Source organism: Acanthopagrus latus, chromosome 8, assembly GCF_904848185.1.
Source record: "Acanthopagrus latus isolate v.2019 chromosome 8, fAcaLat1.1, whole genome shotgun sequence".
NCBI classification, from domain to species: Eukaryota; Metazoa; Chordata; class Actinopteri; order Spariformes; family Sparidae; genus Acanthopagrus; species Acanthopagrus latus.
Window position 1 is genome coordinate 667,527 of NC_051046.1, and position 27,856 is coordinate 695,382.

General features: G+C 44.4%; 3 protein-coding genes across 12 annotated transcripts; all 3 read left to right on the forward strand.

Moving 5' to 3' along the window:
• Window positions 1-27: 27 nt before the first annotated feature.
• zgc:171459 (uncharacterized protein LOC562056 homolog) lies at window positions 28-9,347 on the forward strand. The gene is made up of 14 exons (XM_037107181.1): window positions 28-379; window positions 478-570; window positions 677-770; window positions 2,066-2,153; window positions 2,290-2,626; window positions 2,980-3,073; window positions 3,416-3,503; window positions 4,512-4,818; window positions 5,479-5,572; window positions 5,726-5,813; window positions 6,419-6,737; window positions 6,913-7,006; window positions 7,667-7,754; window positions 8,439-9,347. The coding sequence occupies exons 2-14, from the start codon at window positions 519-521 to the stop codon at window positions 9,006-9,008; spliced, it is 2,313 nt and encodes a 770-aa protein (XP_036963076.1). The 5' UTR covers window positions 28-379; window positions 478-518; the 3' UTR covers window positions 9,009-9,347.
• A 259-nt stretch (window positions 9,348-9,606) lies between these two features.
• Window positions 9,607-16,926, forward strand: LOC119024503 (protein FAM3C-like). Of its 3 annotated transcripts, none has more exons than XM_037107367.1 (10): window positions 9,607-12,477; window positions 13,188-13,220; window positions 14,536-14,619; window positions 14,801-14,881; window positions 14,965-15,073; window positions 15,206-15,264; window positions 15,344-15,394; window positions 15,478-15,562; window positions 15,756-15,882; window positions 16,294-16,926. In XM_037107367.1, exons 1-10 carry the CDS (start codon window positions 12,201-12,203, stop codon window positions 16,411-16,413), a joined length of 1,026 nt encoding a protein of 341 aa, XP_036963262.1. In that variant the 5' UTR covers window positions 9,607-12,200; the 3' UTR covers window positions 16,414-16,926. The 3 variants fall into 3 exon arrangements, with proteins under 3 accessions (XP_036963262.1, XP_036963263.1, XP_036963264.1); XM_037107368.1 differs by having other exon boundaries at window positions 12,443-12,547; XM_037107369.1 differs by lacking the exons at window positions 9,607-12,477; window positions 13,188-13,220 and adding an exon at window positions 13,880-13,910.
• LOC119024507 (protein FAM3C-like) lies at window positions 12,542-27,372 on the forward strand. 8 transcript variants are annotated; one of them, XM_037107378.1, is made up of 11 exons: window positions 20,911-21,041; window positions 21,147-21,651; window positions 22,886-22,918; window positions 24,233-24,316; window positions 24,498-24,578; window positions 24,662-24,770; window positions 25,971-26,029; window positions 26,109-26,159; window positions 26,243-26,327; window positions 26,521-26,647; window positions 26,972-27,372. In XM_037107378.1, exons 2-11 carry the CDS (start codon window positions 21,462-21,464, stop codon window positions 27,059-27,061), a joined length of 909 nt encoding a protein of 302 aa, XP_036963273.1. In that variant the 5' UTR covers window positions 20,911-21,041; window positions 21,147-21,461; the 3' UTR covers window positions 27,062-27,372. The 8 variants fall into 8 exon arrangements, with proteins under 8 accessions (XP_036963278.1, XP_036963273.1, XP_036963276.1 ...); XM_037107381.1 differs by lacking the exon at window positions 20,911-21,041 and having other exon boundaries at window positions 21,070-21,435; window positions 21,540-21,721; XM_037107380.1 differs by lacking the exon at window positions 20,911-21,041 and having other exon boundaries at window positions 21,070-21,435; window positions 21,540-21,651.
• Window positions 27,373-27,856: the final 484 nt, after the last annotated feature.

Genomic DNA, 27,856 nt, shown 5'->3' on the forward strand with positions numbered 1-27,856 from the left:
GTCAGGGTGCTGTTACCGAGCGCCCCTCACAGAGGGACGGGATGCAGCTAGCAGTTTCACGGTAACGGTTTTATTTACCGCCGCATTCACTCCGGTGACGATGGCGTGAGGTAACGACACACCGCGGAGGTCAGAATCGGCTCAAGCTAACGGAAACCGGTGTCGTCGTGTGGCGGGAAGCCCCGCTCTGCGTGGGGTTGTTGTTTAGGTTAGCTACCGAAGCTAGCTAGCAGCCTGCCTCTGTTAGCGGCTGGCGGAGAGTTCGCCCCGGAGGAGACGCTGCCGCCGCCCGGCCAGCGGCACCGTACATCCCCGCCGGACCTGCCTCCCACGATGGACTGATGGACGGAGACGCGCTGCTGTTGGAGAAACACAGCTGGTAAACCTGCAGGATGCGGTAGCGGATGTAGTTAGCATCAGGCCTGAATACCAGCACACTTCACCCCTCCTTCCTTCCTTCCTTCCCTCCCTCCCTAGCTGCCCAGCAGTACAGACCCTCTCCTGCTCTTAATGTAACGATGGAGTCCGTCCTCAGCCCGCTGCCACAGTTCCCAGAGAACTCCTATAAAAGTGAGTAATCACGGTGTGTGTGTGCTGAATGCAGAGGCTTTAACCTGCCGGTGCTGATGGCTGCTGACCTTTGACCCCCGCTGACCTTTGACCCCTCCACCTGCAGTGACTGAGGAGGACGTGAAGAGGCTGATTGAGTTCAGGGCGTCCAACGAGGCTCTGTTCACAGGGAAGAGAAACTCTGCGAAGATCGCATGGAGGTATGAAGCAGACTTCACTACTGACACCAACACCTGTACCTGTCAGCTGACGTCAGAGGTGCTTCAGTCTGTGTGTTGTGTCATAACTTGAAAACAACTTCAGAGATTATGATCCATGAAAAGATGCTCAGGTCATTTATATTCCCAGTGACGTTTACTGTGTCGGTGCATTGATCAATTAAAGTCACGTGATCACTGTCACTCAGTTTAAAACACATGTCCACAAGTTGTGTGTGTGTGTGTGTGTGTGTGTGTGTGTGTGTGTGTGTGTGTGTGTGAGAGAGAGAGAGCAACACAAAGAGACTGATAGACTGTAAGAATGATCCTGCTGGACGACTGAGAGAGTTCAACACTGCTGCACTGTGACCAGCAGTTTTAAAGGTTTTACTCTGGTTGCATGTTGGTAATTGTTGTGTCAGTGTGTTGTCGTCTGTGTGGTCCGGCAGCAGACACACACACTGACTCTGTTGAGCTGCTGAGGCAGGACGGCTCCTCTGCTGCAGCTGCTGGAGGATCTGAGATATTAAACTGTAAAACATCAACTAAAAACCGTCTATCTAGCCTGACTTTAATGTTTATACTTTGGTTTTTATCGTAACCCTTTATCCTTTCTTATGTGAATTTTGCTGTTGGTCATATTATTATTATTATTATTATTATTATTATTATTATTATATGTACATGCGTACATGTATGTGCAAAATTAAATTTGAACTTTATTGTTATTTTTATAGTTTTTTCTAATCTTTATATTTTAAAGTGCTTTGAGTTTCATTTTGATCATTTAGTTTTGTGTTATAAATCAGGTAACTTGATGGTGATGCTTTTAACTCCAAACATCACCTCCTCTGGTTTTACATCAAACAGACATTGTGTAAAGGGTTAAAATAGTTCTTGGGTGGAAAAAGACCCAACGAACACAGAAACCCATGAAAGACGTTGATCACCTCGTCGCAGCGCAGCGTTCTGCTGGGGAACCTTTGGTTCCGACTTCACATTCACCCACATGATCATGATCTGCACCAGTGTTTAGGTCACTGTATGTCTTGTGTTATTAATGAGATAATAACTGATAATCGATTGTTACGGCAGCTGACTCTGAGGGACAGATCTTTGAAATATTTGTGTAAAACTGCAGATTTTTCAAAGCTGGATTTATTTCATTCCCGAATATCGAGTATCAGAATTTGTAACCTGAAGCTGCTCTTGATGAACGGGTCGCCATGAGTGGGTTGTACCACCATTTACTCTGTGGTGAGTTTGCCTGTCAGCTGACACTCTGAATGTTTCCTCAGCACCATCTTAAAAGGCCTCGGACTTGAAGGGAAGTTGACAGCAGACCAGATCGCCAAAAAATGGGACAACCTGCGGACAAAATACAAGGTGAGGTGTGGTGCAGTCAGACACAGAGAAACATGTTGTGTTAACATGAGGCAGCAGGATGAATTTAGTCTGAGTAATTAGGAAAAGGACTGAAGAACAGGACCCGGGTTTCTGTAAGTGTTGATGTCTTTTCCAGGACCTGAAGCAGCCCTACCAGGGCCAGGACAACATCGGGGGGGTCGTAGAGTCGTGGCCCTGGTTCCACATCATGGATGAAGCCATGCAGGGTCGCCTCTATAACAGCAACCTGGTGCTGAGCCCAGAGACCGCCGGCAACGCCATTCACCGCTGCAACAGTCAGCAAAACCAGAACCAGGAAAACACTGACATCCTGGAGTTCCTCATCAAAACTGAGATGGAAGACACAGTAGCAGCGGAAACCACAGAGGATGATGGGACGGTTCACACGGAGGCTCGTCCCGCTGAGGGAGTCCCCATGGGCTGGAGGAGGATGACAGAGTGCTCCTATAAAAGTAATCGGATACACCCGCGAGTTTAGATGGTCAATCACAGAAGAGCGACGATGTTCACAGATATATTGTCTGTAGTTATTGTGATGTAATGTCTAACAACGCAGATTTACTGAAGAACACATTTGAGGTTCTTTACTCAAGTTTTTTTTCTCTTTATTCTTCTTTCTGTTCCTATAGTGAAATATTAAATATCAGACTGCTGTTTTATGAAAGTGCTGTGGACAACTTTTCAGCTGTCGTCCCTTCTAGTGCCTCCCTGTGGTACCACTGTTGGTGCTGCTCCATCCAAGTCCATCCTCAGTGTTAACACATACCAAACTTAACAAAGCAAATCCTTGTTTTCTCGTTGACAGTGACCGAACCAGAAACAGAGAGAATGATCAAACTTCGAGCTGCGAACGAGGCGCTCTTCACCGGCAGGAAACATTCGGCCAAACCAGCCTGGAGGTGAGTGAAGTTTCACACTGCTTCTGTTTGGTTGTTCTCAAAGGCTGAGTCTTACAGTTAAACTCATTCTGTCTGAACTCTGTCTTAATTAGTGGTAAAAGGCTGTGTTTGAACCTGCTGGTTCTATAGTTACCTTGGAGTTAATGAATGAATCCCTGCTGTGGTTGTAATGTAGCAAAGTAACAAAGACGGGCGAGAAAAGACGACTGAGAGCTCGTAAGCATTGATGTAAACAGTGAGGATAAGTGTTTGCCCTTTTTACAAATGTGACTTGGATATGTTTTTCATCCCATCACCCAACTGAATTTCTGTGCGATGTCTCACGAGTGTCGCTCCTTTCAGAGCCATCCTGTATGAGCTGGGTCTTCAGGGGAAGCTGACCACAGACCAGCTGGCGAAGAAGTGGGACAACCTGAAGAGAAGATACAAGGTAGGTCCAACCAGCTCGACTCCAGAGACAAACTATCCATGACTTGTAAAGAGTGGAGGTGAGCCTGGGCCCCAGGCAAGAACAACTCCAACAAACAAATTCATTCTCAAGTGGAACATACAAGTGAAGTGAAGATATATGTTAGATATAGTTTGTTCAAACCAGGGAAACCACGAGTTTCCTCAAGGTAAGAGAAGAACATCTTTAATGGGTTTAGTTCTAAGTTAATGAGCACCGACACACTGAGTAGTGAGTGAGTGAACTCAGCTCTCTGGTTCTGGTTCTCTACTCCATGAACGTAACGTTACAGAGAGGAGACAAAGTCCATTTCCCCTCCAGCTCCAGTCAGCAGTCATCATTACAGAACAGAACCACCCAACGGTGGAGGTCCGCTCCGGATCACTGCTGCAGTCAGTCAGGCTGATCAACAGGAGTGAAGAGAAATCACCTTTATAATCCCACAAGTTACAAACTAATCTCTGAGCTCTGCTCCTGTCAGTAAACGTCTGGACCTGCACCGACCGTCTCCACCAGAACCGGAGGTTCTGATCAGACAAACACCCTCTAACTTCCTTTGTTTCAATAGAGACCCCAGGCAGCAGAAGTAACATGTTCTGTATTTAAAACAAATGTTTGGTGAATCCGACTTGAGAGCGTTGTAAAAAAGAAGCCTGAGATGTTCAGGGTTTGATCAGGGAGACGTTCTTGCATTGGGCCTGATGTTCAGCCCCTCCTTACTTGACAGGAATCAGCTGACATTTGCTTGATGCACAAATTAAACTTGAAATTAAAGAAATGTTCTAAGCGCTGTATTGTGGGCAACTGGACTTGACAGTTGCCTACGATACAGCACTTAGAATTTCTGGATGACTGAGAACCTTCAACATGAAGAGATGAGCAGCGAGGTTCCTGTGAGTTCTGGATAACAGGGGTTGGTGCTGGTGGCAGTGTTGACAGGAGGATGAGGTCCCTCTGTGGACGATCTGCAGAGCTTTCTGTCTCTACCAGGAGCTGAAGTTTCCCGCTCGAGGCGTGGAGACAAACCCGAGCTCCTGGCCCTGGTTCTACCGAATGAACGACGCCATGGAGGGACGCTTCGCTGGAGCGGCACCCATCCTCACGCCCATCGTGGAGGACGAAGACGAGGACTGCGAGCAGCTGTCGCCGACGCCCAAAAAACGAGCCCGTCGGAGCCGAGGGGGAATGGCCGAGTTCCTGACGGAGTCGGAGATGGACCTGCTGGTTGATAATGAAGAGAAGAACGGGTCATCGGCGCTGGGAGATCTGCACCGGATGGCCGAGCTCACCTACAAATGTAAGAATTTCGGCAAACTGTAACATGAAAGCAAACTGTTGACAGTTGAGCTGCATTATGGACATTGAAGGCGAAATAACAATGTGAGTACAACAGATAATATTTCTGATCCGTCTTCTTAAAGGTCCAATGTGGAGGATGTATAAATGTAAGATGGTATTCACAACAATGAGTTCTCGAGGGTTCGATGTTTCAGAACGAGCTCTGTGACTCTGCAGAGGGAGCGTGTCGGCTGCGATCTGTAGCGTCGCCACTAGACGGCACTAAATTCTTTTAGCTCAAGTCATTAAATAAAAGTACCAATACTGCAGCATCAACGTACAGTGGGAATACATTTCTTTACTTTTTACTGATGTTTTTTTGTTGAGCAGTTTTATCTATAATTTAATTGTGTTTTTAATGTGATTTCTGACTGTAATGTAACTAGTAACGACACGTCAGCTAAATGTAGAGAAGTACAAGATGAACCCCTGAAATGTATAAAGTATAAAGATAAAGAGCCACAGAGTTGTCTGAAATCAAATGAAGGAGCTTTAAGTGAAGAAGTGGTAACATTTACACCGACAAGGTTTCTGACGTGCTGAGTGAAACAGGAAGCAGTCTGTCGACACAGATTCAGTTCATCTGCTGGAGAACTGAAATCATTTTGTTTCATTGTAGTGACGGAGGAAGACACCAGGCGACTAATTGAGTTACGAGCTGCTAACGAGTCTCTGTTTACTGGGAGGAGAAACACTGCCAAGCCTGCCTGGAGGTACAGCAGCACAAAACACCATCACAATATTTTAAATGATTTTCTAACTTGCAATATAATATTACAGTCTGACTAAACGATAAATGATGAAACTAAAGACACGATCCGTCCTTTGTGTATCTGTATGATGTGGTGCTTGTGTTGGGTCCACAGGGGGATAGTGAAGGAGATGGGCCTGACGGGGAAGATCACACCTGACCAGGTCGCCAAGAAATGGGACAACCTGAAGACCAAATTCAAGGTGACAACAGTTTGACTTGCACAGGTCCTCTGTACAGGACGGATCACAGAATGTATGTCTGGACATCGGCGACAGTAACGTCATGATGTCAGTGTGAACATCACGTCTTTCACGGCACAGCGTCACGCAGAGTCCTCGCTTGAGCTCAGTATTTTCAACTCACACGATTGATGCAAATTTTTGCGTCATTAGTGCTGCTGACCGTTCTCACTTTGTTTTGAATGTCCCTCCATACTAAACGCACCAACGAAGCTACATTGGCTACAAAAGACACCAGCAGCAGCTGTAGGAGGCACCAACGCCAAGTTCATCAGGCTAACCTGCAAAAACACACAACACAAACACAACACAAAATCTACAGCAATGGCAAAACATACAAGTTCAAGTTGATCTCAGTCCCAGTTTTAAAGCTCATCCTGCTTTTTTATTTTGCTGCGCCTCATGCAGAAAGCAGTCAGAAGTGTTGGCAGTAGATTAGAAGTGTATTCAAATGAGTAGTTGAGCTTAAACACTCTGAAGTGCTGTGAAACTGCCGTTTATTAAAATATGATATTGAAGTTTTGCTGGCTGCAGCTTCTCCAGTGTGAGGATTTGTGTGTCTGCAGGACCTGAAGTTTCCTCCTCGGGGGATGGAGGGCCAGACTAACCCCGCCTCCTGGCCCTGGTTCCAGCTGATGAGCGATGCTCTGGAGGGACGACTGGCGGCCAAAGCTCCAAGAGTGACGCCCATCTGGAGCAGCGAGGAGGACGGTGTGTTCGGCTCATCTCCGCCTCCCGACAGAGACTGTCTGATGGCAGAGAGGAGCAGCGTGTCGGAGCTGGAGAGCATGGTTGGGGGAGATAACGCCGAGGCTGATGGGAATGTAATGTACATCGATGCCAGTGGAGAGGAGTGTTCAACGCCCTCAGACCTCTCCTACAAAAGTAGGACACGTTCTTGATGTTTAGTGTGTGTTGGGGGGGCATAGATGAGAGAATCAGTAAATTGAGACCAGCATCACGATTACAATTAGCAGTTGTTTATCGTCTCTGAGCGTCTAAACACACGTCTGACTGTTTCACTTCCTGTCTCTGTTTCTTTACATCCTCTCTGCCACAGTGACGGATCAGGACACCAGGAGGATGATTAAACTTCGAGCCGCCAATGAAGCGTTGTTCACAGGGAGGAGAAACGCCGCCAAGGCTGCCTGGAAGTAGGATATTGTCTGTTACAGATAAATATAAAGAGCATGTTCCTGTAGATGTGTAATTCAGGCTGTGAGGGATCTGATCACAGGTGGACAGCTCTATACAGCGTGACCACATTCTGTTAGCAGTGTGTACGCACACTGACTCCTCTGTGAGACGGAAAGAAGATGATCACCAGACTCCATTAACAAATGTAATGATTTAAGAGTTGTTTCATGAGGAGAAACCTAACAAACATTATGAAACTGTGTCTCTGACAGATTCTGACCCATTTATGAAAGAAACATGTTATTGATCTAAACATGTCACATGTTACAAAGACACTAAACAGGAACAATATAGGCGACTTCTTTGTCCCCGTGGAGAAAGTCCCCAGACTCCCTTAACAAATGTGTCAGTTTAGTGAGTTGTTGAGTTGGAGACACTTTATAAACTCTGTGAAACTCTGTCTCTGACTCATTCTGCAGTATTTGGACCTTCTTGTTCATTCAGCAAATGTTCTACATGAACTTCTTTCTGTCTTTGTGTAAAAACATGGAGTCTGTTTGTCCCCAGTGGTGGACGAGCAGGAAGTGACATCAGATCACAGGTGGTCACTCAGATGCAGGTTAATGTAGCTGTGAACTGACAGACTGAGAGCTGAACGCTGTCTCTCTCTCACTCAGGGCGATCCTGAAGGAGCTCGGGCTGCAGGGAAAAGTCTCAACGTACCAGATGGCAAAGAAGTGGGACAATCTGAAGAGGAGATACAAGGTAGTGTGTTCACTGATATCCAGACAGTTAAAGATCTGCATCATGTTTTCTCTCTGTCCTGTTGTCCTTCCTGTCCGTGTCTCTCAGCTCTAACTGGTTCCTACTGAAGATGTGGATTTTCTCAGATGGCTGAGAAAACTATTCTGCTTTTAGGCTGTAGAAAGTCATCTTTATTTTGGTGAAGTAACAGATGTTATTTTGAATGACGGGTTTGTTTTGATCATGGCGAGCAAAATGCTGTTCAGCTAGACCAACAAGTGAACGGACAGAAAGAGGCCACGATCCCTCAGAACAACTTTTAATAAGAATATAAGTAGCGGCTGTTAGCTTAGCATCAAAGTCTGTTCACATTTAATGGAGACAGGTTGAGGTGCACAGTGATGAGTTCAGTCTGGACTCAGGAAAACTGTGATGAGAGTTTCCTTCAGTAGAGCAGGTGATTGGATTCTGAGTCTGCAGCTCATTAAAACAAAGTTATTGAGAACAGAATCTGTTGTTAAGAGACAAGATTCTGTTTCAGCAGCCGTCTGGTTTGTGTTTGCAGGCTGACAAGCTGCTAGCTGACTTGTTGGGACAATTTTCAGCGGCGGATGAATCCACATTTGTTACTCTAGTGAGAAACATTATTATGATTCTCCTCTCCTCCCCCTCCTGTTCTTCTTCCTCCCCCTCCTCCCCTCTCAGGATCTGAAGTACCCTCCTGTGGGCATGGAGAGCACAGCAGACGGCACCTCCTCCTGGCCGTGGTTCCACCTGATGAATGAAGCCATGGAAGGCCGCCTGGCGAGCAGCGCCCCCCTCCTCGCCCCCGTCACTCAAGAAGACGAGCAGCAACCCGACCCCGCCCCCAGACACCGGTCCCGCACTGCCCCTCCCCCGCCCCCCTCATCCTCCACGGACTACAGACAGGAGGCGTTCGTTGGAGACGCCGAGCAAAACCAGCGCAGCTCGGAGGCGTGCGACGGGCCGCTGGGAGGACTGGAGAGGGAGTGGGAGATAGTGGAGAGGGAGAGGGCGGCGCTGGAGCGAGAGAGGGAGATGGTGGAGCGAGATAGGGCGTCTGTGGAGAGAGAGAGGGCGGGGGTGCAGGCGGAGAGGCTGTGGCTGGAGAGGGAGAGGGCGGCGGTAGAACGGGACAGAGCAATGGTGGAGCAGGAGAGGGCGACGCTGGGCAGAGAGAGGGAGGTGCTGGACCAGAGAGCGTTGATGCTGAACTCTGTAGGACACTCTGGACACCTCAACGCCCTCATGTAGACCAGCATGCTCCAGGGACGTAGACCGTGCCTGTAGAGACACCCTGGTCTGTGGTGGAGGTCTGGACCGTCTGGCTGGAGGAGACGTAGACCTGCTACACCTCAGTGGTCCAGTCATGTTCGGATGTAGACACGCTGGCTGTTGGTCTTCCACACAGAGCCGGTCCTCGCTGGGTGAGTGGTGCTGGAGAGATGCACCACCCGGGGACGGAGACGTTTAACAGGAGGGCTGCACAATTAATACTTTAATCATCTCAGTCACCAGGTAGATTCTTCCTGCCTCACTTATTTCAGACTTTTGATTCTGAAGAAATTAAAACAATTTTTCTTCGCTTGAAAAGATGTTTTATTACAATTCCCAAAGTGTTACCGAACGAGAGAGAGAGAGAGAGAGAGAGAGAGACAGAGAGAGAGAGAGAGAGAGAGAGAGAGAGAGACAGAGAGAGAGAGACAGAGAGAGAGAGACAGAGAGAGAGAGACAGAGAGAGACAGAGAGAGAGAGAGAGACAGAGAGAGAGAGAGAGAGACAAAGAGAGACAGAGAGAGAGAGACAGAGAGAGAGACAGAGAGAGAGAGAGAGAGACAGAGAGAGAGAGACAGAGAGAGAGAGACAGAGAGAGAGAGACAGAGAGAGACAGACAGAGACAGAGACAGAGACAGAGACAGAGAGACAGAGAGAGAGAGACAGAGAGAGACAGAGAGCAGGGTCCCTGCAGTCCGACCCACAGCTGTAGAATGTAAACAAACGATGTTGGTTCAGATTTCTTAGTTGTTAAGTAGTTTTCATTGTGACGAAGAGGCTGATTTTATTGCTCTAAATCTAGTCTGGACGTGCTGACTGGAGGTGCTGCGGGTGAAGATTTGTTTGATTCATTATTATGTAAGAAAGGCACCTGATGCTCACATTTTACTGGACGATGTGTAGACTGAAAACATAACAACACTCAGTGAAACAACCAAAACTAACAATGTTTCACTCTGAGGTCACATCTCATCAGATATTTAATCTCCACATCATAATTTCACCTGCTGGAAACCATGAAAACATTTTCCAGGTGTTGATGACACTGATATATAAAACTCCAAGTTGTCTCTTACGTTCCCACACTTACATCGTGTCGACGACTTTAATGTAACGGGAACAGACGTGAACATTGTCTTTGCGTTCAGCCGTGATGTTTATAACCAGACTGTCTGGAACCTGTGAGGACTCAGCTGAACTGAAGTTAAACGAGTTTTGTCAGGTGGCAGATTAACGGGTCCCTGCGAGTTTCATCAGGTTTCCTCCTTCTGTCCTTTTTAAATATGACCAACGTTGATAATTTATTTTATTTTTAAAACTTTTAACTTTGATTTTAGTGGCAGTTGTGCAGCTCTACCTGTAGGGCCTGTCTGTGAGGTGAACACCAGTGTTCCCAGTAGAACACCACTGTGTGTAGAGTAACCCGGGATGAAGACCACTTTGGACTGATGATGATGATGATGATGATGATGATGACTCTTAAATACATTCAAGTGTTTCTCACACACACAGTTTATTTGGGCGGTCCACTCGGAATGATTTCAACGTTTGTATTATTTAGAAAATCATTTCTGTATTATTTTATTTAAAAGTGGTGGAGGCAGACAGAGCTGCAGTCGAAGGAGGTTTAACTGAACTTTCTGCTTTTCTGAAGGTCTTTCCAGAATCATCAAACACTCTTCAGACATCCAATTGGTAAAATATGAATCTGCTGCACCAAAAACAAGATATTTAAGTTTATGTTTCACACAAAAACAGAAGCCAGAGCAACACGAAACAAGATTAATTCGATCAGTATCAGATTAGTTTACGTGGATGTCACAGTGTGTTATTTTATATTTTCATTTATTCACATGTTGTTTCATGAATCCTCAGTGTTGAACTTCACGTGACGTTTCATTCAGTCGTGTGTCTTTGAACAGATGAAATCAGGAGTGATTGATTAATTCCTGTTCATTTGTCCAAAGTAGATGCAGCAGTGAAACGTGTCCCCGGCAGCTCTGTCCCACATTGAATAAAGCATTTAGTTTAAACATTTGTCGAGGGTGGACCGCCAAAATACTTTCTCTTCCTGTTGGAAACTCTGATGGACGCAGTCTTCTGCCTCTGCGTCATCACGTCTGCACAGACTGCAGAAGTTCTGGTCAGTTCAGCTGGCGGCCTTCATGCCTGAGTGTACATTAGATCCTCCCTGTGAATGCAATAACTGTTGTGTCATCCAGCCAAAACTCTGAATGTGTCCGAAACATCACGTCTGTTGATTTGCAGCATCCATGTGAAATGTTCGGAGGTTTGAAAACGGCAGTATTTACGTCATAATGTTGCTAAAAACACAGATGAATGTCTGCAGACTGCTCTCCAACCAAAGTTCATCCGTCTGTTTGTTTGTAAATCTATTTTTCAAGAAGCGCCTGATGACATGTTCATGTTGTAGCCTTCAATAAATGGACCAGAACCACTGCTAACTGTAACCACGCTGTCTGTGAGCAGCAGAACCGAGCGGGAGCTGCTGATGTCGATCTACATTTTTGTTTTCTTCTTCTTTCAGTGTATTTATGTTTTTATGTCGTGGAATCAGTTACTGCAGAAATATGAACATGTTTACAACATTTAAAACATATGAACAATCAATAAGAATCATATTGTTATTGGAAAATGTAACTCTGATAGACTTTTTTGTTTTTGATTTAAAAAAAGGAAAAACATACAGGTAAACTTAAAGGAGCAGTTCACCCAAACAGTCAAACTCAGTGATCGTCTCCTCCAAATATAACAGAGAAATGAAAAAGCTTTTATGAAGGAACTTCAGAGTGTTTGAAAACAACTTGATTTTACTGGCGCTGGAACAAACGACAGAGCAGCTTCTTTCCTCAGGTCATCCTCAGCACGCCGCCGTGAAAACAAAGTTGACAGTTATTAAGAATAACTGTCAGCTGGTTTGTTAAATCATAAAAGTCGTACCAACTAGATCATCTCTGAAAAATCCTGGAGCAGGAACCCTGTGACAGTGGCCCTCATCGTCTCCTGTCCTGTGACGTCAGTGATGGAGGGTAAAATCCACCGTCCTCATGCTGAAAAGATCTGTCGTAAGATTTACCTTCAGCCAAAGTCAGTGAACACATCACTGACTTTAATACATTGTTCTTCCTGTTGAACAGACAAGTGTCAGTCATGAGTCTGAAGGATGAGTTTCCATGTGTCAGAGTGTATCTGCAGATCAAACTACATATCTGTAAATGGCCCTTTATTGCCTTCAGAAAGTTATCAGTGCATGAGTTATTACTCTCTGGTTCCTTGGGTGCAACTGTTGACTGGAACCAGGTTATCTCTGCTCAGAGAGGCGGAACAGGATCAACCGGTTTGTCCTGGCAGCTCCAGTACCTGAACGCCTCCCGGGAGTCAGAGTCAGTTGAGCCGGACATCAGAGACATGTTCACAGTCCGAGTGGGTCAGTGCAACTCTGTTTTATCTACTTCTGTGATTCAGTGAGATTTCTCCAACAGCTCTGTCTTCTGTCTGTGAGTATTTCTACCAGCTGTGATTTATACCTGCACAGGTGAACTCGTGATGTTCAGGAATGCAGACCAGGAGAACATTTACTCAAGTGTCACAGGCAGTTTTGTTTTATTTGTTCATGTGTAAATTATCAGAGATCGTTTGACCGTCAGTTGGCAAACAATAATCAGCTAATGATGAATCAAACATTTGCTGCTTCCAGTTTGTCCCAACCAGTCTGGTTCTGCTTTGATTTCTACAATAATAAACTGAATGTCTGTTAGTTTAATGAAAAATGTGTTTCTTTGTTGCTCAAACTTGTTTTGCATGGCTGAAGTTTAGAAAAGAAAAGTCGACGAGGAAAAGATGATAAAAGTAATGAATCAAACATCAGGACGTTAACAGGTTATCTGTATTTTTCTGTTGCTACACAAATGTCAGTTAATCAACTGACAAAAATATTTGTTTACATTTGTTTTTTTGCAGATTACTTGCTGCATCAGAGCCCAGTAGCACATTTATACATTAATGTATTTTATTGACACCTCTGTGTGCTCGTGTTGCTGCACCTGTTCAATCAAAACTGACATCAGAGGCTTTGATGTGACATCATAACTGTGTACGATCTGTTCATCTGTCCTGTTGTTGTCTTGTTTTTAACAGGAAGAAGAAAAATGCCGAGACAAAAGTTCAGAAGTAAGTTTACACTCAAAACTGTGTTTGTGTGTGTTTACATTTTAATACTTCAGTAACCTTCATGTGTTGTTTTAATATCTAATAATATTGTGACAGTTTGGTTTAAAACCTGGCAGCAGTCGAAGAATCGTTACAATCTTTAGTTCAGGAGGAGTAAAAACTAATAAAATGTACTCACAGTATTATATGTATATATTTATGGGATTGTTTCAACTGATATGAATTCTTCTTATCACTAAGTCAACCTTTATTTACTCAAGGTGGCTCAGAGAGCCGGTCAGCTGTTCACTTGTGTGTTCAGAAGAGAACGATAAAAGCAAAAGTTAACATCCCAAACTCAGACAGGAATGAAAGTCAGACGAAATAAAGGAAGATGATCTATTTGAGCACCAAACATGGTTCAGGGGTAGAGCCAGCACCTTGTTATCAGAAGGTAACTGGTTCAATTCCCCTGGTTTGCATGTTGAAGTGTCCTCAGGCAAGATACACTAATGTGAATTACTGTAAGTCACTTTGGACCCCTTGAGAAATCAAGTTAGCAGACCACTAGCTTACGTAGTTTTATCAACTTCAGAAAAGACCGCACTATCACAAAATACTGCAGTATACGCCTCTAAGATGGAACTCTACTGCACTCGGTAATCGACTCGTCAGGACTTCCCCACAACAGGAAGCTGCTGCAGGAGAGCGGTGACTTGTGTTCTCTTTACAATAGAAATCCACCTAAGCTAACTGCTGCTCGATGCCTCGAACTCTGTGCTGAGACTCTATTTGTACTGTTGTTTGGTGCCATTCTGAGCATTATTTGTGGCTTTTTGATGGCGGTTTCTTGTTGGAGGCGATACTGCAGTGTATTGTTATTGTGAGGCCATTTCTGAGGTTGCTAAAACTGTGCAAGCTAGCTGTCTGCAAACTTGATCTCTCAGGGGGGGTCTTACTCGGTGTCACTGTGTTTTAGACCATGGATTAAACTTACACTGGAATATCCCTTTAACTGAAGTGTGACCTGGACACTTTGGGATCAGGTGGAAGTTCTGCACCTCCTCAGATTTGTTGCAGTGATGGTATTTTTTTTATCAGCAAAGAGCTTCACGTAACACAGAAAGGCTCACTGAGACGCCTCAGACATGCTGCTTTTCCCGATTGGTGGCTTCATCGTCTGTTGTTCAAGTGTCAGATCATTTAAAGTTTCTAGAGGAGGCGGGTTTGACAGACGACTGATGTCTCTCGTTTGAGATCTGGTCTGTCTGGTGTAACTGGTGACGACTTCAGCGGAGATCGTTCTCTGATGACTCGTCTCTGTCGTCTCCTGCAGGCCTTTTGAAGATCTTGATGGTGCTGGTGCCCGTGGTCATGGTATCCATGCTCATCCTGCAGCAGTACAACAACCCATTCATAAGTACAGAAACATTTAATACTTCAGCCTTTAATTGCACACTGCTCCTTTAAAGACTCTGTATGTGGAAATGTTGTGTTTGGTGGCCCTGAAGGTCAAAACACCACATCACTAAACACAACACTTCAGAAGTTGTACATATCCTGAATTTAACGGCTTTGTGTTTCTATAACTTGTGCTCCAGGTGAGTGGCGACGGGCTTTGTATGTAGATGTTGACGTGGACGAGTCCAGTCGGACCTCCGAGAAGCTCCCCAAAGACACAGGTTAGTGATCGACCCGATTGAAACGAGCGATTGAAGCTGATCTGATGGGGGATCAATCATTCTTTTGTGCCTGTCCTCGTCAGATGGAGGCTGTTTCATGGACACACACTGTCCAGATGATCACTTCAGCTTCTACATGAAGAGCGGAGCCGAGAATGTCATGGGACCAAAGATCTGCATCCAAAACAAAGTGTAGGTGTTTCTGTTCTGTCTTCTGCTCCTCTGGTTTTCTGGTCTCTGTCCTCCAGCTCTTGTTGGGTGTCTCTGCCTCCTCATGTCCTGTTGATGCCTTCTGGTATTCACAGTAGATCAAACTGTCTTCAGGGTTCTTGGGATGATGCTGAACAATGCTGGAGAGGGATTAAACATTGTCATAATGAACGGTGAGTTCATTTAAACCTCTTGTCAGCTCAGTTTGTCCTTCGATCATTGTCCCTCATGGTAACATCTCTGTTCTAGCAGGTGAAACAGGAAACATCACAAAGACCGGTCACTTTAACATGTACAACAACGGTACGTATACGGATGTTACTGGTAATCTAACTACACGAAAAGTGTTGTTGGATGATTTAAATGACGGCTTGTTTATATTGCAGAAGTGGAGCCTCTCATTGAATTTCTGAAGAGCATCGAGCAAGGCTCTATTGTGCTGATCGCATCCTGGGACGAGCCGTCATCACAGTAAATGTTTTTCCTTTTGTGACCACAGAAATGTGATCATGGTTCTGATTTCCTGAACCAAACACACAGTTTGCTTTTATTCAGAGTCTCAGGGAGGATCAGTGGAGGACATGTGCCAACAAAGCTCATTCAAAGTTCTAAGTTATATTTGAATCAGTAAAACTGAAAGATGTTTTTCTTTGTGTGTTAACAGCTTAAATGACGAAGCGAAGCAGCTGATGGCTGACCTGGGAAGTTCTGCTGTCCACTCACTGGGCTTCAGAGATAACTGGTTGTTTGTTGGTGGGAAAGGAGCGACAGTGAAGAGCGACTTTGAGAAGGTAACAACCACAACAAGCTCACAGACACACAACACACATGAATTGATCTAAACATGTCACATGTTACAAAGACACTAAACAGGAACAATATAGGCGACTTCTTTGTCCCCGTGGAGAAAGTCCCCAGACTCCCTTAACAAATGTGTCAGTTTAGTGAGAGCAGGAAGTGACATCACATCACAGGTGGTGACTCAGACACAGGTTATTGTAGCTGTGAGCTGACGGACTGAGAGCTGATCACTATATGATCGGATCAGCTCTGATCGGGTTCTAAGAGATTAAGATTAAGATTGTCAGTCGATTAGCGGATTAATTGATGAGTCGTTGCAGACCTACAGGGTCACATGTGGTTTCTGTTGATGCAGTTTGGGTGGAATCAGAATCGGGACTGACTCTGTGTGTTTGTTCCAGCACCTGAAGAACGACAACAAACTGAATGAAACCGACAACTGGCCCGAGCAGCTGGAACTGAAAGGATGCATCCCCAGATACATGAACTGGTCTTCTGTGTCGGCCTCGAGGAATATTTAAGCTTTTCTAAACAAGCTGCAGGAACATCAAGCAGAAGACAGACGACTTGTTCAGAGGAGTTGAGTTGGGAGAAGCTGATCTGAGAACTGTAGGAAGGGGAGACTCTGTTAGACTTTGTTACTGTAGAGAGAAGGGGAACAGACATGAACGTTTCACAGGAATATTTGTATTTTTGTTGGTTTTGAACATTTTGAGGGGGTCTGGAGGACGAGTTGCATCCATCAGGACTGCTGTGGATCATCTACCGTCACTACAGAAGAGCTCAGGGACGTTTAGGTGTTGGGAAACAATCAAATCAATCTGTACAGATGATGAATATAGAAGAATATACGTCTTCATGATGCTGCGAGCAGCGAGACCCAGTTCCTCTACGGACTCCTGCTGCTCGTCCTGGCTGTTAAAGGTGCATTCAGCCGTTCTTTGTCTGCTCCTAAAGTCACACATGTCTCATGTTTTCAATTCTTACATGTTGCACCTTAAAATATATGACACAATAAATAATACTCAAGTATTTACTTTCCTCTTCTACTCTTGAACTTTTTAATCGATGACATATATTTGATAACTCTGCTGTCTGTGCCGACTCACCCTTACCTCCTCGCTCTCAGTGTCTGAGGTCCTTTTATTAGATCTGTGGAAACAATCTGACTCTGGTGAATGTGAATGGTCCAAACTGGGATAATGACCTTTTTTTTCAAAAATGCATTTTCCCTCTCACTGGCTTACATCACATGCTATTGTTCATATTGAACAATATTATGTTTGTAAGTATATAAAAGATTATTCTGTTTCTTACCTTTTTATTATATTATTTATTTTTTACTATTATTTATTTCGTAATAGTTCTGACATTTGGCTTCTGTGGCAAATACATTTCCCCGTTTGCAGGACAGTGAAGGTTTTTAGAAAAATTTGTGCAATTTCAACAATATAACACCTCAGTTTATCATTTACTCACATGAATTAGAAATTACAGGCCACAGTGCATCTACTGAACAATGTATTGAACAATATAGTATTTTACGATTTAAGATCAAACAACTTGTCAAGATCTGGAAATTATTTGAAATTTAAATCTCATATCCACATCTGTGTAGTAATCCTGACCACCTGAACTGACACACCATACAAACTGAAATGGGTGGGAACTATTAAAGAAGGTTGAGTTATCCCACTGCCTTGTACATGTATATAGTTTATACAATAAAAACATGAAAAAAAAAACATACTGTATAAATTGTGACAGTGCGTGAACATCAGGGTTCCACTGAACCAAACTCTTTGCTGCTGACTGACATGATATCGCACAATGTTCAGAGTATATTTTCTCAGGAAGAATTCATTTTCACTCTTAAGGGTGCAAAAGTGTCTGGAGCAACATTTTACATTAGGCAGTGTTACTCACTGTTTGATTTGCTCCTGAAACTTGGCGTCATTTTGCCCACATCAGTATCAGGCGTTATATCCTGAGTAGCAGCCAGTTTCAGGATGTCATTTAAGTGCTTGTGTGTGACCCTTTAGTGCAGCTTTGTTTCATTGATGCTCATTACAAACTTGTTCACAAAGAGAGGTAGTCTGCAACATGGACAAAACTCTCACAGCAAGAGCCGTCCGTTTGGGGTAACCTGGCAGGAGAAACTAATAAAATGTGTTCAAGCCAAATCTGAATCACACTGTCAGTCCATTATTTCAAGTTGGATGTTGACTGGCAGATCAGAGGCGCTGACTGTGAATTGCGAGCAAAAAGTTGTGAAATCTGTCTCAGGTTCACAAAAAATCTGAAACTGTTGTTTGAACTCTCGCAGTAATCCCGGGATCTTATCTTTGTACCGAGTCATGTCAGTATTAGCTCTGGGTGCACGCCCGTGCTGCAGACGGGGAAAATGAGCAGGCTCACCACCTGAAAGTTGTGTCTTCCATAAAGTGAGCTTCAACTTGAACGCGTGTATGCTGTCATAATACTGTGTGACAACTTTTTTGTAGCCTTGCAGCATTTTGTTCAGATTATTCAAGTGCTCTGTAATATCCACCATAAATAGACCATAGATCCTCAGTGACAGTCAAACTCTCATCAACGCCATGAATGAATATGGCCAGTTGGCCGACATCCGTAATGTCTGCGCGCTCATCAGTTGCAACCAAAAACACAACAAACGACTTGACTTTGTGCTTCAGTTAACTGTCCAAATCCGCTGAAAGATCCAAATCTGCACAGTGTTTCTCATCAGACTGATGCCTGTTGCTTCTCAGGGGACACGACCTCTGCTGCCTTCAGCATGCATGTTGTCATGAACTCGCCCTCACAATACGGCTTTGATGATGTTGCTGTTTCGCTAGCAATGAGCTAGCTGGCCTTCACTGCTGCACCACCGATCCAACACTTCATTTATCTTCTCTCTTCTCAGTTGTCCTTGCAAGCTGTTATATTTTTTGGCTTGATCAGTCTCATGGTCGAGTCAAATGTTGTATTCTTTCAGCACTGAAACTTGCTGTGTACATGAATAAATATCAAAAGGACCATTTTTCGTGGAAAACTCTGCACTCTGTGTCCACTTTTCTCTTCATTCATATGCATATATTCATATATATATTCATATGCCTCGTGTAATGCGAGGACCAACATAAGTCATCAAAGTCATTCAGCTGTTCGTGGAGCAATACGCAGTCTCAGGTGTGTGCCTATTTTTCAACCCTTGTACAAAGCAGTTCTCTTTCTTTTCTCCTGTCCATGGCACCTTCTTCTTTTGATTTAACAGCAAATTACTGTCCTCTGACAGCCCACGCTCATAACCATAGTCATAGTAATATCATAGTTGACATACACCTTCCTGGCAGATTCCTGTTGCAGTCCCGCTGGTGCTACACTGTTTATATTTGTACACTTAATGTATGTACAAGTCTATTTCTATTTCTAACCTTTGTATCATGTTGTTTTCTATTATTGTTGTTTATTGTTATATCGAACTGCGTTTTGGCTGCCACACACACATTTCAGGGATTAATAAAGGAATTATGATTCTGATTCTGATTCTTTAATTCACTATTGTTGAACCCAACATTGTTCACACAATCAGCAGTCGAACAGACCTCGTCATCTCCACGAATGTCGACCCAGCTGAAACATCCTCTGGCTTGGATGAACACTGCTTTAATGTCGATGCAGAGTGGGAAATGCTCAGGACCTGATGGTATTTTTTGAAAACACTTGCTGATAAATTATTTCCACTGCTATTATATATGTTCAGTGAATCACTACAATCTGGCCTTCTCCCCGGCACATTACGACAGGCCATTATTTCTCTTATAATGAAAAGGAAAAAGATCCCTTTACTGTAGCAATTCAATCTCTCTGCTGTCTGCAGATGTCAAGCTATTAACTAAGACGTTGGCAAGATGTTTATAATCTGTTCTGGCAACCATTATTTTCACTGACCAAACAGAGTTTATTAAAGAGAGACACTCTTTTCACAGTGTCAGACTGTTATTTGATATATTATATTCACCCTCACCCTCAGACACTCCAGAACTGGTCATTTTAACGGATGCTGAGAAGGCATTTGACCACGTAGAATGGCCCTATCTGTTCCAGGAGACATTTTGGATTTGGCAACAAATTCATTTCTTGGATTAAGCTCGTTGACACATCCCCACCAGCCTGTGTCCACACAAACAATGATTATTCTGATAATTATTAGTCTGCTCACTTTCTCTGTTACTGCTCACCATCGCCATTGAATCTTTGGCGCCTCATGTCTAGTTAGATGTTGGTTATTTAAAGGGAGGTGCTGAGCACAAACTGGCCTTGTACACTGATGGCCTCTTGTTGTTTGTCTCCAACCCAGATATGATCTATTCCCCTTGTGCTGGCCATTTTGGGCAAATTTCAGGTTGAGAAAGGTGAGCTTATGTCCATTGACACTATAGCTACAGTCTACCCCCTCTCAAACTAACAATTTAAGACATTTCTGAGTCATTTTAAATATTTAATCAACTGTGTAATCAGGAACTTTTCAGATTTGCTCAAGTGTAATTACTCCTCTCTGCTTGCTCAACTGATCTCCACCGGTGGTGATGGTCTCTCTTGGCTTTATCTCTTGCTGGCAGGATAAACTTCCAGTGTCTCTCGGTCGGCTCCCAGGCCAACAGCTGCCAGTGTTCCCCCCATCGGTGGTCTGGCTGATGTCCACAAGTGTTTCCCCTCCTCCAGCTCGTCCTCCCGAGGGTCTCAGCCTTCGCTACGACCCACAGAGGGTTTCTGCCGTCGCTGCAGGCATTCTGATCAGCCACTGTCCCTTACTGTGAAATCCTGGCCTCCCCCTGAACTGACTTTAACCCTCCTCAAGACCTCCCTCCACCGTCTTGGCTTCGTTTGGTCCCTGTTTTTCTTTGTGTTGGTGGTGTCTGGTCTTTGGGGCATCTGGAAGCTGCCCCTTGAGGGGTGGGGGTTACTGTCATGTTGCTGCTGTGGCAGCCTGGTTGTTTCTGTTCTCTGTGTTCTGCCTCTCCCCTTTCCTTTCTCCCTCACCTGCTCCTTCCCTGTGTGTGTCTGTGGGCAGCAGCAGCAGCAGGTGAGGAGGATCAACTCATCACCCACTGGCTTTATCTACCTGGTCTCTTCACCACTTCAGGTCTAAATCATTGCATCCAATACGGAGACTTCACGATGCTGCTATTTCATGTTTTCTGTGTTTTAGCCTTTGCCCCCATTCCCTTCTCTTTGTTGCCTCGTACAGAAGTCTTCAGCGCCGTTTTGCTCTGCTTTCTGTTCATCTTCTCACCTGAGTTCCTCCAAGCCAGCTCCACTCAACCCCTTTTCCCTGCCTGCCTGCCTGCCTGCCTGCAGCCCTCGTCACCTCGTCCACATCATGCTCCAGCACCGTTTACATAAATATCCACCTCACTACTTCTTGTCTGTGCCTCTGCATTTGGATCCTAAAATATAACCTCAAACCTAACACCTTTTCTCACACTGTGCATAGACTCAGTGTGTCAGAGTGTATCTGCAGATCAAACTACATATCTGTAAATGGCCCTTTATTGCCTTCATAATGTTATCAGTGCATGAGTTATTACTCTCTGGTTCCTTGGGTGCAACTGTTGACTGGAACCAGGTTATCTCTGCTCAGAGAGGCGGAACAGGATCAACCGGTTTGTCCTGGCAGCTCCAGTACCTGAACGCCTCCCGGGAGTCAGAGTCAGTGGAGCCGGACATCAGAGACATGTTCACAGTCCGAGTGGGTCAGTGCAACTCTGTTTTATCTACTTCTGTGATTCAGTGAGATTTCTCCAACAGCTCTGTCTTCTGTCTGTGAGTATTTCTACCAGCTGTGATTTATACCTGCACAGGTGAACTCGTGATGTTCTGGAATGCAGACCAGGAGAACATTTACTCAAGTGTCACAGGCAGTTTTGCCTATACTTTAAATGCTTAAGTGCAGTGTTTGGAGGTAGATGGGTGCAGTTCTGTTGACAGCCTTGAATCCCAGCACCAGTGTCTGGAGTTGGATCCGGGCCTCAACAGAAAGCCAGTGAAGGTCAAGGAGGAGGGCGGTCGCATGAGAGTATTTGGGTGGATTGTAAACCAGGCGCGCTGCAGCGTTCTGGATACGCTGCAATGGTTTAGTCTCAGAGGATGGGAGTTGTGCCAAGAGGGCGTTGCAGTAGTCCAGGCGGGAGATGACCAGTGCTTGGACCAGGAGTTGCGTCTTTTCTAGGGAAAGACCAGATCCTGAAGATGTTGTAGAGGGCAAATGTGTAGGATCAGGCCACAGCAGTGACACCAGGACCATCCGTCATCGAGGATTATGCCCAGGTTCCTCGCCGTCGATGAAGGCGATAGGATGACGTCCTGGACAGTGACTGACAGGTCCATGTGAGGACAGTCTGTCCCGGGATGAAGACAAGTTCAGGTTTACTCAGGTTGAGTTTGAGGTGATGAGCAGCTGTCCAAGCAGAGATGACGCAGACATTCAGAGATGAGCGTCACAACGTGGCTGTTGGAGGAGGATGAGGGGACAGAGAGGAACAGTGGTCAGAGAATCCATGAGATGTGACTGCAGAGCCCAGTGATCTAGTGTACAGTGAAAACAGAACCGGTCCTGATACTGAGCATTGAGGGACACCAGTTTCCAGAAAGCAGAGTTTGGACAAGGAGCCATTCCATTTGTACTGTATGATGTGAACCAGGTTAGAGCAGAGTCAGCAATGCCAAGTTCAGTCAGAGTGGAGAGAAGGATTTGATGGTTGACTGTGTCAAACACAGAAGATAAGTCAAGGAGAATGAGGACTGACGAGTGGGACGAGGCTCTGGAGGCACGCAGTGACTATGTGCTCGTGTTGCTGCACCTGTTCCAGGACACAAACACCTGTTCAAGGTTCAGAGAAGACTCAAACTGACATCAGAGGCTTTGATGTGACATCATAACTGTGTACGATCTGTTCATCTGTCCTGTTGTTGTCTTGTTTTTAACAGGAAGAAGAAAAATGCCGAGACAAAAGTTCAGAAGTAAGTTTACACTCAAAACTGTGTTTGTGTGTGTTTACATTTTAATACTTCAGTAACCTTCATGTGTTGTTTTAATATCTAATAATATTGTGACAGTTTGGTTTAAAACCTGGCAGCAGTCGAAGAATCGTTACAATCTTTAGTTCAGGAGGAGTAAAAACTAATAAAATGTACTCACAGTATTATATGTATATATTTATGGGATTGTTTCAACTGATATGAATTCTTCTTATCACTAAGTCAACCTTTATTTACTCAAGGTGGCTCAGAGAGCCGGTCAGCTGTTCACTTGTGTGTTCAGAAGAGAACGATAAAAGCAAAAGTTAACATCCCAAACTCAGACAGGAATGAAAGTCAGACGAAATAAAGGAAGATGATCTATTTGAGCACCAAACATGGTTCAGGGGTAGAGCCAGCACCTTGTTATCAGAAGGTAACTGGTTCAATTCCCCTGGTTTGCATGTTGAAGTGTCCTCAGGCAAGATACACTAATGTGAATTACTGTAAGTCACTTTGGACCCCTTGAGAAATCAAGTTAGCAGACCACTAGCTTACGTAGTTTTATCAACTTCAGAAAAGACCGCACTATCACAAAATACTGCAGTATACGCCTCTAAGATGGAACTCTACTGCACTCGGTAATCGACTCGTCAGGACTTCCCCACAACAGGAAGCTGCCGCAGGAGAGCGGTGACTTGTGTTCTCTTTACAATAGAAATCCACCTAAGCTAACTGCTGCTCGATGCCTCGAACTCTGTGCTGAGACTCTATTTGTACTGTTGTTTGGTGCCATTCTGAGCATTATTTGTGGCTTTTTGATGGCGGTTTCTTGTTGGAGGCGATACTGCAGTGTATTGTTATTGTGAGGCCATTTCTGAGGTTGCTAAAACTGTGCAAGCTAGCTGTCTGCAAACTTGATCTCTCAGGGGGGGTCTTACTCGGTGTCACTGTGTTTTAGACCATGGATTAAACTTACACTGGAATATCCCTTTAACTGAAGTGTGACCTGGACACTTTGGGATCAGGTGGAAGTTCTGCACCTCCTCAGATTTGTTGCAGTGATGGTATTTTTTTATCAGCAAAGAGCTTCACGTAACACAGAAAGGCTCACTGAGACGCTTCAGACATGCTGCTTTTCCCGATTGGCGGCTTCATCGTCTGTTGTTCAAGTGTCAGATCATTTAAAGTTTCTAGAGGAGGCGGGTTTGACAGACGACTGATGTCTCTCGTTTGAGATCTGGTCTGTCTGGTGTAACTGGTGACGACTTCAGCGGAGATCGTTCTCTGATGACTCGTCTCTGTCGTCTCCTGCAGGCCTTTTGAAGATCTTGATGGTGCTGGTGCCCGTGGTCGTGGTATCCATGCTCATCCTGCAGCAGTACAACAACCCATTCATAAGTACAGAAACATTTAATACTTCAGCCTTTAATTGCACACTGCTCCTTTAAAGACTCTGTATGTGGAAATGTTGTGTTTGGTGGCCCTGAAGGTCAAAACACCACATCACTAAACACAACACTTCAGAAGTTGTAGATATCCTGAATTTAACGGCTTTGTGTTTCTATAACTTGTGCTCCAGGTGAGTGGCGACGGGCTTTGTATGTAGATGTTGACGTGGACGAGTCCAGTCGGACCTCCGAGAAGCTCCCCAAAGACACAGGTTAGTGATCGACCCGATTGAAACGAGCGATTGAAGCTGATCTGATGGGGGATCAATCATTCTTTTGTGCCTGTCCTCGTCAGATGGAGGCTGTTTCATGAACACACACTGTCCAGATGATCACTTCAGCTTCTACATGAAGAGCGGAGCTGCAAACGTCATAGGGCCAAAGATTTGCATCCAAAACAAAATGTAGGTGTTTCTGTTGAAACTTCTTCTTCCACTTTCTGCTTTTATCTCACCATGCACATCCAAATGGCAGTCCTCATATCCTCTGGTCCTCTTGTCTGTGTTACTGTGTTACTTTCCTGTGTGTCTCAGAATCAGACTCAGAACCAGTATTCCTTTATTGTTCCATAAATGCAGAACTTTGTATGCCACAGCAGCCTGAGGACAGCAATATTACAAAAAACTACAACAATAGTAAAAAATAAACAACATGAAAAAAGTAAGAAATACAATAGAACTCCTAAATACATATGAACATAATATTGTACAAAATTAACATCAACATGATTTATCAACAGTCTGGTAGTGAATTGTTATTTACAAATAATATTAAATACAGGTATTTATAAAAAATTGACCAGATATAAAAAATGTTAAAAAATGCGAAATGAGTTATGTAAGCTACTGGGAGCAGTGCTGGGTTTATGCTGACAGCAGCAGAAAGGACCAGTGATACCTCTCCTTCACACACCTGGACCTGTGGTACCTCTCCTTCACACACCTGGACCTGTGGTACCTCTCCTTCACACACCTGGACCTGTGGTACCTCTCCTTCACACACCTGGACCTGTGGTACCTCTCCTTCACACACCTGGACCAGTGATACCTCTCCTTCACACACCTGGACCTGTGATACCTCTCCTTCACACACCTGGACCTGTGGTACCTCTCCTTCACACACCTGGACCAGTGATACCTCTCCTTCACACACCTGGACCAGTGATACCTCTCCTTCACACACCTGGACCTGTGGTACCTCTCCTTCACACACCTGGACCAGTGATACCTCTCCTTCACACACCTGGACCAGTGATACCTCTCCTTCACACACCTGGACCAGTGATACCTCTCCTTCCAGCCGCTCCAGGGTCTTTATCAGGTGTGAAGTGAGAGCAGCTGGTCTGTAGCTGTTAAAGTCTTTTCGGTGAGGAATCGTTGGTTCTGGGACCACGCAGGAGGTTTTCCACAGCATTGGCACTTTTCCCAGCTTCAGGCTCATATTGAAGATGAATTCCACAATCCTGGTCCTCTGGTCCTTTGTTCCTTTGGTCTTCTGCTCCTCTGGTTTTCTGGTCTCTGTCCTCCAGCTCTTGTTGGGTGTCTCTGCCTCCTCATGTCCTGTTGATGCCTTCTGGTATTCACAGTAGATCAAACTGTCTTCAGGGTTCTTGGGATGATGCTGAACAATGCTGGAGAGGGATTAAACATTGTCATAATGAACGGTGAGTTCATTTAAACCTCTTGTCAGCTCAGTTTGTCCTTCGATCATTGTCCCTCATGGTAACATCTCTGTTCTAACAGGTGAAACAGGAAACATCACAAAGACCGGTCACTTTAACATGTACAACAACGGTACGTATACGGATGTTACTGGTAATCTAACGACACGAAAAGTGTTGTTGGATGATTTAAATGACGGCTTGTTTATATTGCAGAAGTGGAGCCTCTCATTGAATTTCTGAAGAGCATCGAGCAAGGCTCTATTGTGCTGATCGCATCCTGGGACGAGCCGTCATCACAGTAAATGTTTTTCCTTTTGTGACCACAGAAATGTGATCATGGTTCTGATTTCCTGAACCAAACACACAGTTTGCTTTTATTCAGAGTCTCAGGGAGGATCAGTGGAGGACATGTGCCAACAAAGCTCATTCAAAGCTCTAAGTTATATTTGAATCAGTAAAACTGAAAGATGTTTTTCTTTGTGTGTTAACAGCTTAAATGACGAAGCGAAGCAGCTGATGGCTGACCTGGGAAGTTCTGCTGTCCACTCACTGGGCTTCAGAGATAACTGGTTGTTTGTTGGTGGGAAAGGAGCGACAGTGAAGAGCGACTTTGAGAAGGTAACAACCACAACAAGCTCACAGACACACAACACACATGAATTGATCTAAACATGTCACATGTTACAAAGACACTAAACAGGAACAATATAGGCGACTTCTTTGTCCCCGTGGAGAAAGTCCCCAGACTCCCTTAACAAATGTGTCAGTTTAGTGAGTTGTTGAGATGGAGACACTTTATAAACTCTGTGAAACTCTGTCTCTGACTCATTCTGCATTATTTGGACCTTCTTGTAAATTCAGCAGATGTTCCACATGAACTGCGTTCAATAATAAAGAATAATGGAGCAGAATCAATAATAGAGAACTCTGTGTTTGTTCCAGCACCTGAAGAACGACCACAATCTGAATAAATACGAGAACTGGCCCGAGCTCCTAGAACTGAAAGGATGCATCCCCAAATACATGAACTGATCTTCTGTGTCATCCTCGAGGAATAATTAAGCTTTTCTAAACGAGCTTTATAGACGGGAGGGTGTGATCCAAAGCCTGGTGCTGCTTTTCCTCAGGTGAAGGTTTGTTACTGTAGAGAGAAGATGATGTAAAAAAAAAAATGATGTGAAACAACATACATCTTCATGAAGCTGCATGCAGCGAGACCCAGTTCTTTGAGCGTCCTCCACGGACTCCTGCTGCTCGTCCTGTCTGTTAAAGGTGCATTCAGCCATTCTTTGTCTGCTCTTAAAGTCACACATGTCTCATTAAATGATTATTATTTTATACAAGTTTAATAGTGTCGTTTAATAGTGTCGCCTTGTCGGGCTCAGTACTGATTTCAGTGTCTGTCATTGTGTCATCAAACCTCCAAGAATTTCTTTTTATAACTGTCCAAAGAGTCGACTGAGGAGAAAGACCTCATCAATAACTGATAACAAAGTGATCATGAGAAATCAACCACAGAGCTCATAGAGTTTAAAGATGCAATATATAAAATACTTAAATTAGCTAAAATTATCAACCGACCGAATAAATGGTTTTTAACATTCTGTCAAAGACGTTTACGTGTTGCACTGAAGTGAGCATGCTAGCTAGCAAGTATTGACCTCTTTCTTCTCACAAAACCACTCAGTTCACAGTCCAGACTGCTTACTGCAGGGTAAATCTTGTGCTTTTTATACCACTGTATATATTTGATAACTTTGCAGATTCAGATTAAGAAAAGAAAAGAAAAAATATGAGGTTATTATATTAACCAGAGTTTAATGATTC

What these genes read in the sequence shown, in the direction of transcription:
- zgc:171459 (XM_037107181.1), top strand. Translation starts at nt 519, where the DNA reads ATGGAGTCCGTCCTCAGCCCGCTGCCACAGTTCCCAGAGAACTCCTAT. An exon ending in GACAGAGTGCTCCTATAAAA is followed by an intron (nt 2,627 to 2,979) that starts GTAATCGGATAC and finishes TCTCGTTGACAG; the next exon opens with TGACCGAACCAGAAACAGAG. An exon ending in TCGGCCAAACCAGCCTGGAG is followed by an intron (nt 3,074 to 3,415) that starts GTGAGTGAAGTT and finishes CGCTCCTTTCAG; the next exon opens with AGCCATCCTGTATGAGCTGG.
- LOC119024503 (XM_037107367.1), top strand. Translation starts at nt 12,201, where the DNA reads ATGAGTCTGAAGGATGAGTTTCCATGTGTCAGAGTGTATCTGCAGATC. An exon ending in CTTTAACATGTACAACAACG is followed by an intron (nt 15,395 to 15,477) that starts GTACGTATACGG and finishes TTTATATTGCAG; the next exon opens with AAGTGGAGCCTCTCATTGAA. An exon ending in TGAAGAGCGACTTTGAGAAG is followed by an intron (nt 15,883 to 16,293) that starts GTAACAACCACA and finishes TGTTTGTTCCAG; the next exon opens with CACCTGAAGAACGACAACAA.
- LOC119024507 (XM_037107378.1), top strand. Translation starts at nt 21,462, where the DNA reads ATGTTATCAGTGCATGAGTTATTACTCTCTGGTTCCTTGGGTGCAACT. An exon ending in GCCGAGACAAAAGTTCAGAA is followed by an intron (nt 22,919 to 24,232) that starts GTAAGTTTACAC and finishes CGTCTCCTGCAG; the next exon opens with GCCTTTTGAAGATCTTGATG. An exon ending in GAAGCTCCCCAAAGACACAG is followed by an intron (nt 24,579 to 24,661) that starts GTTAGTGATCGA and finishes TGTCCTCGTCAG; the next exon opens with ATGGAGGCTGTTTCATGAAC.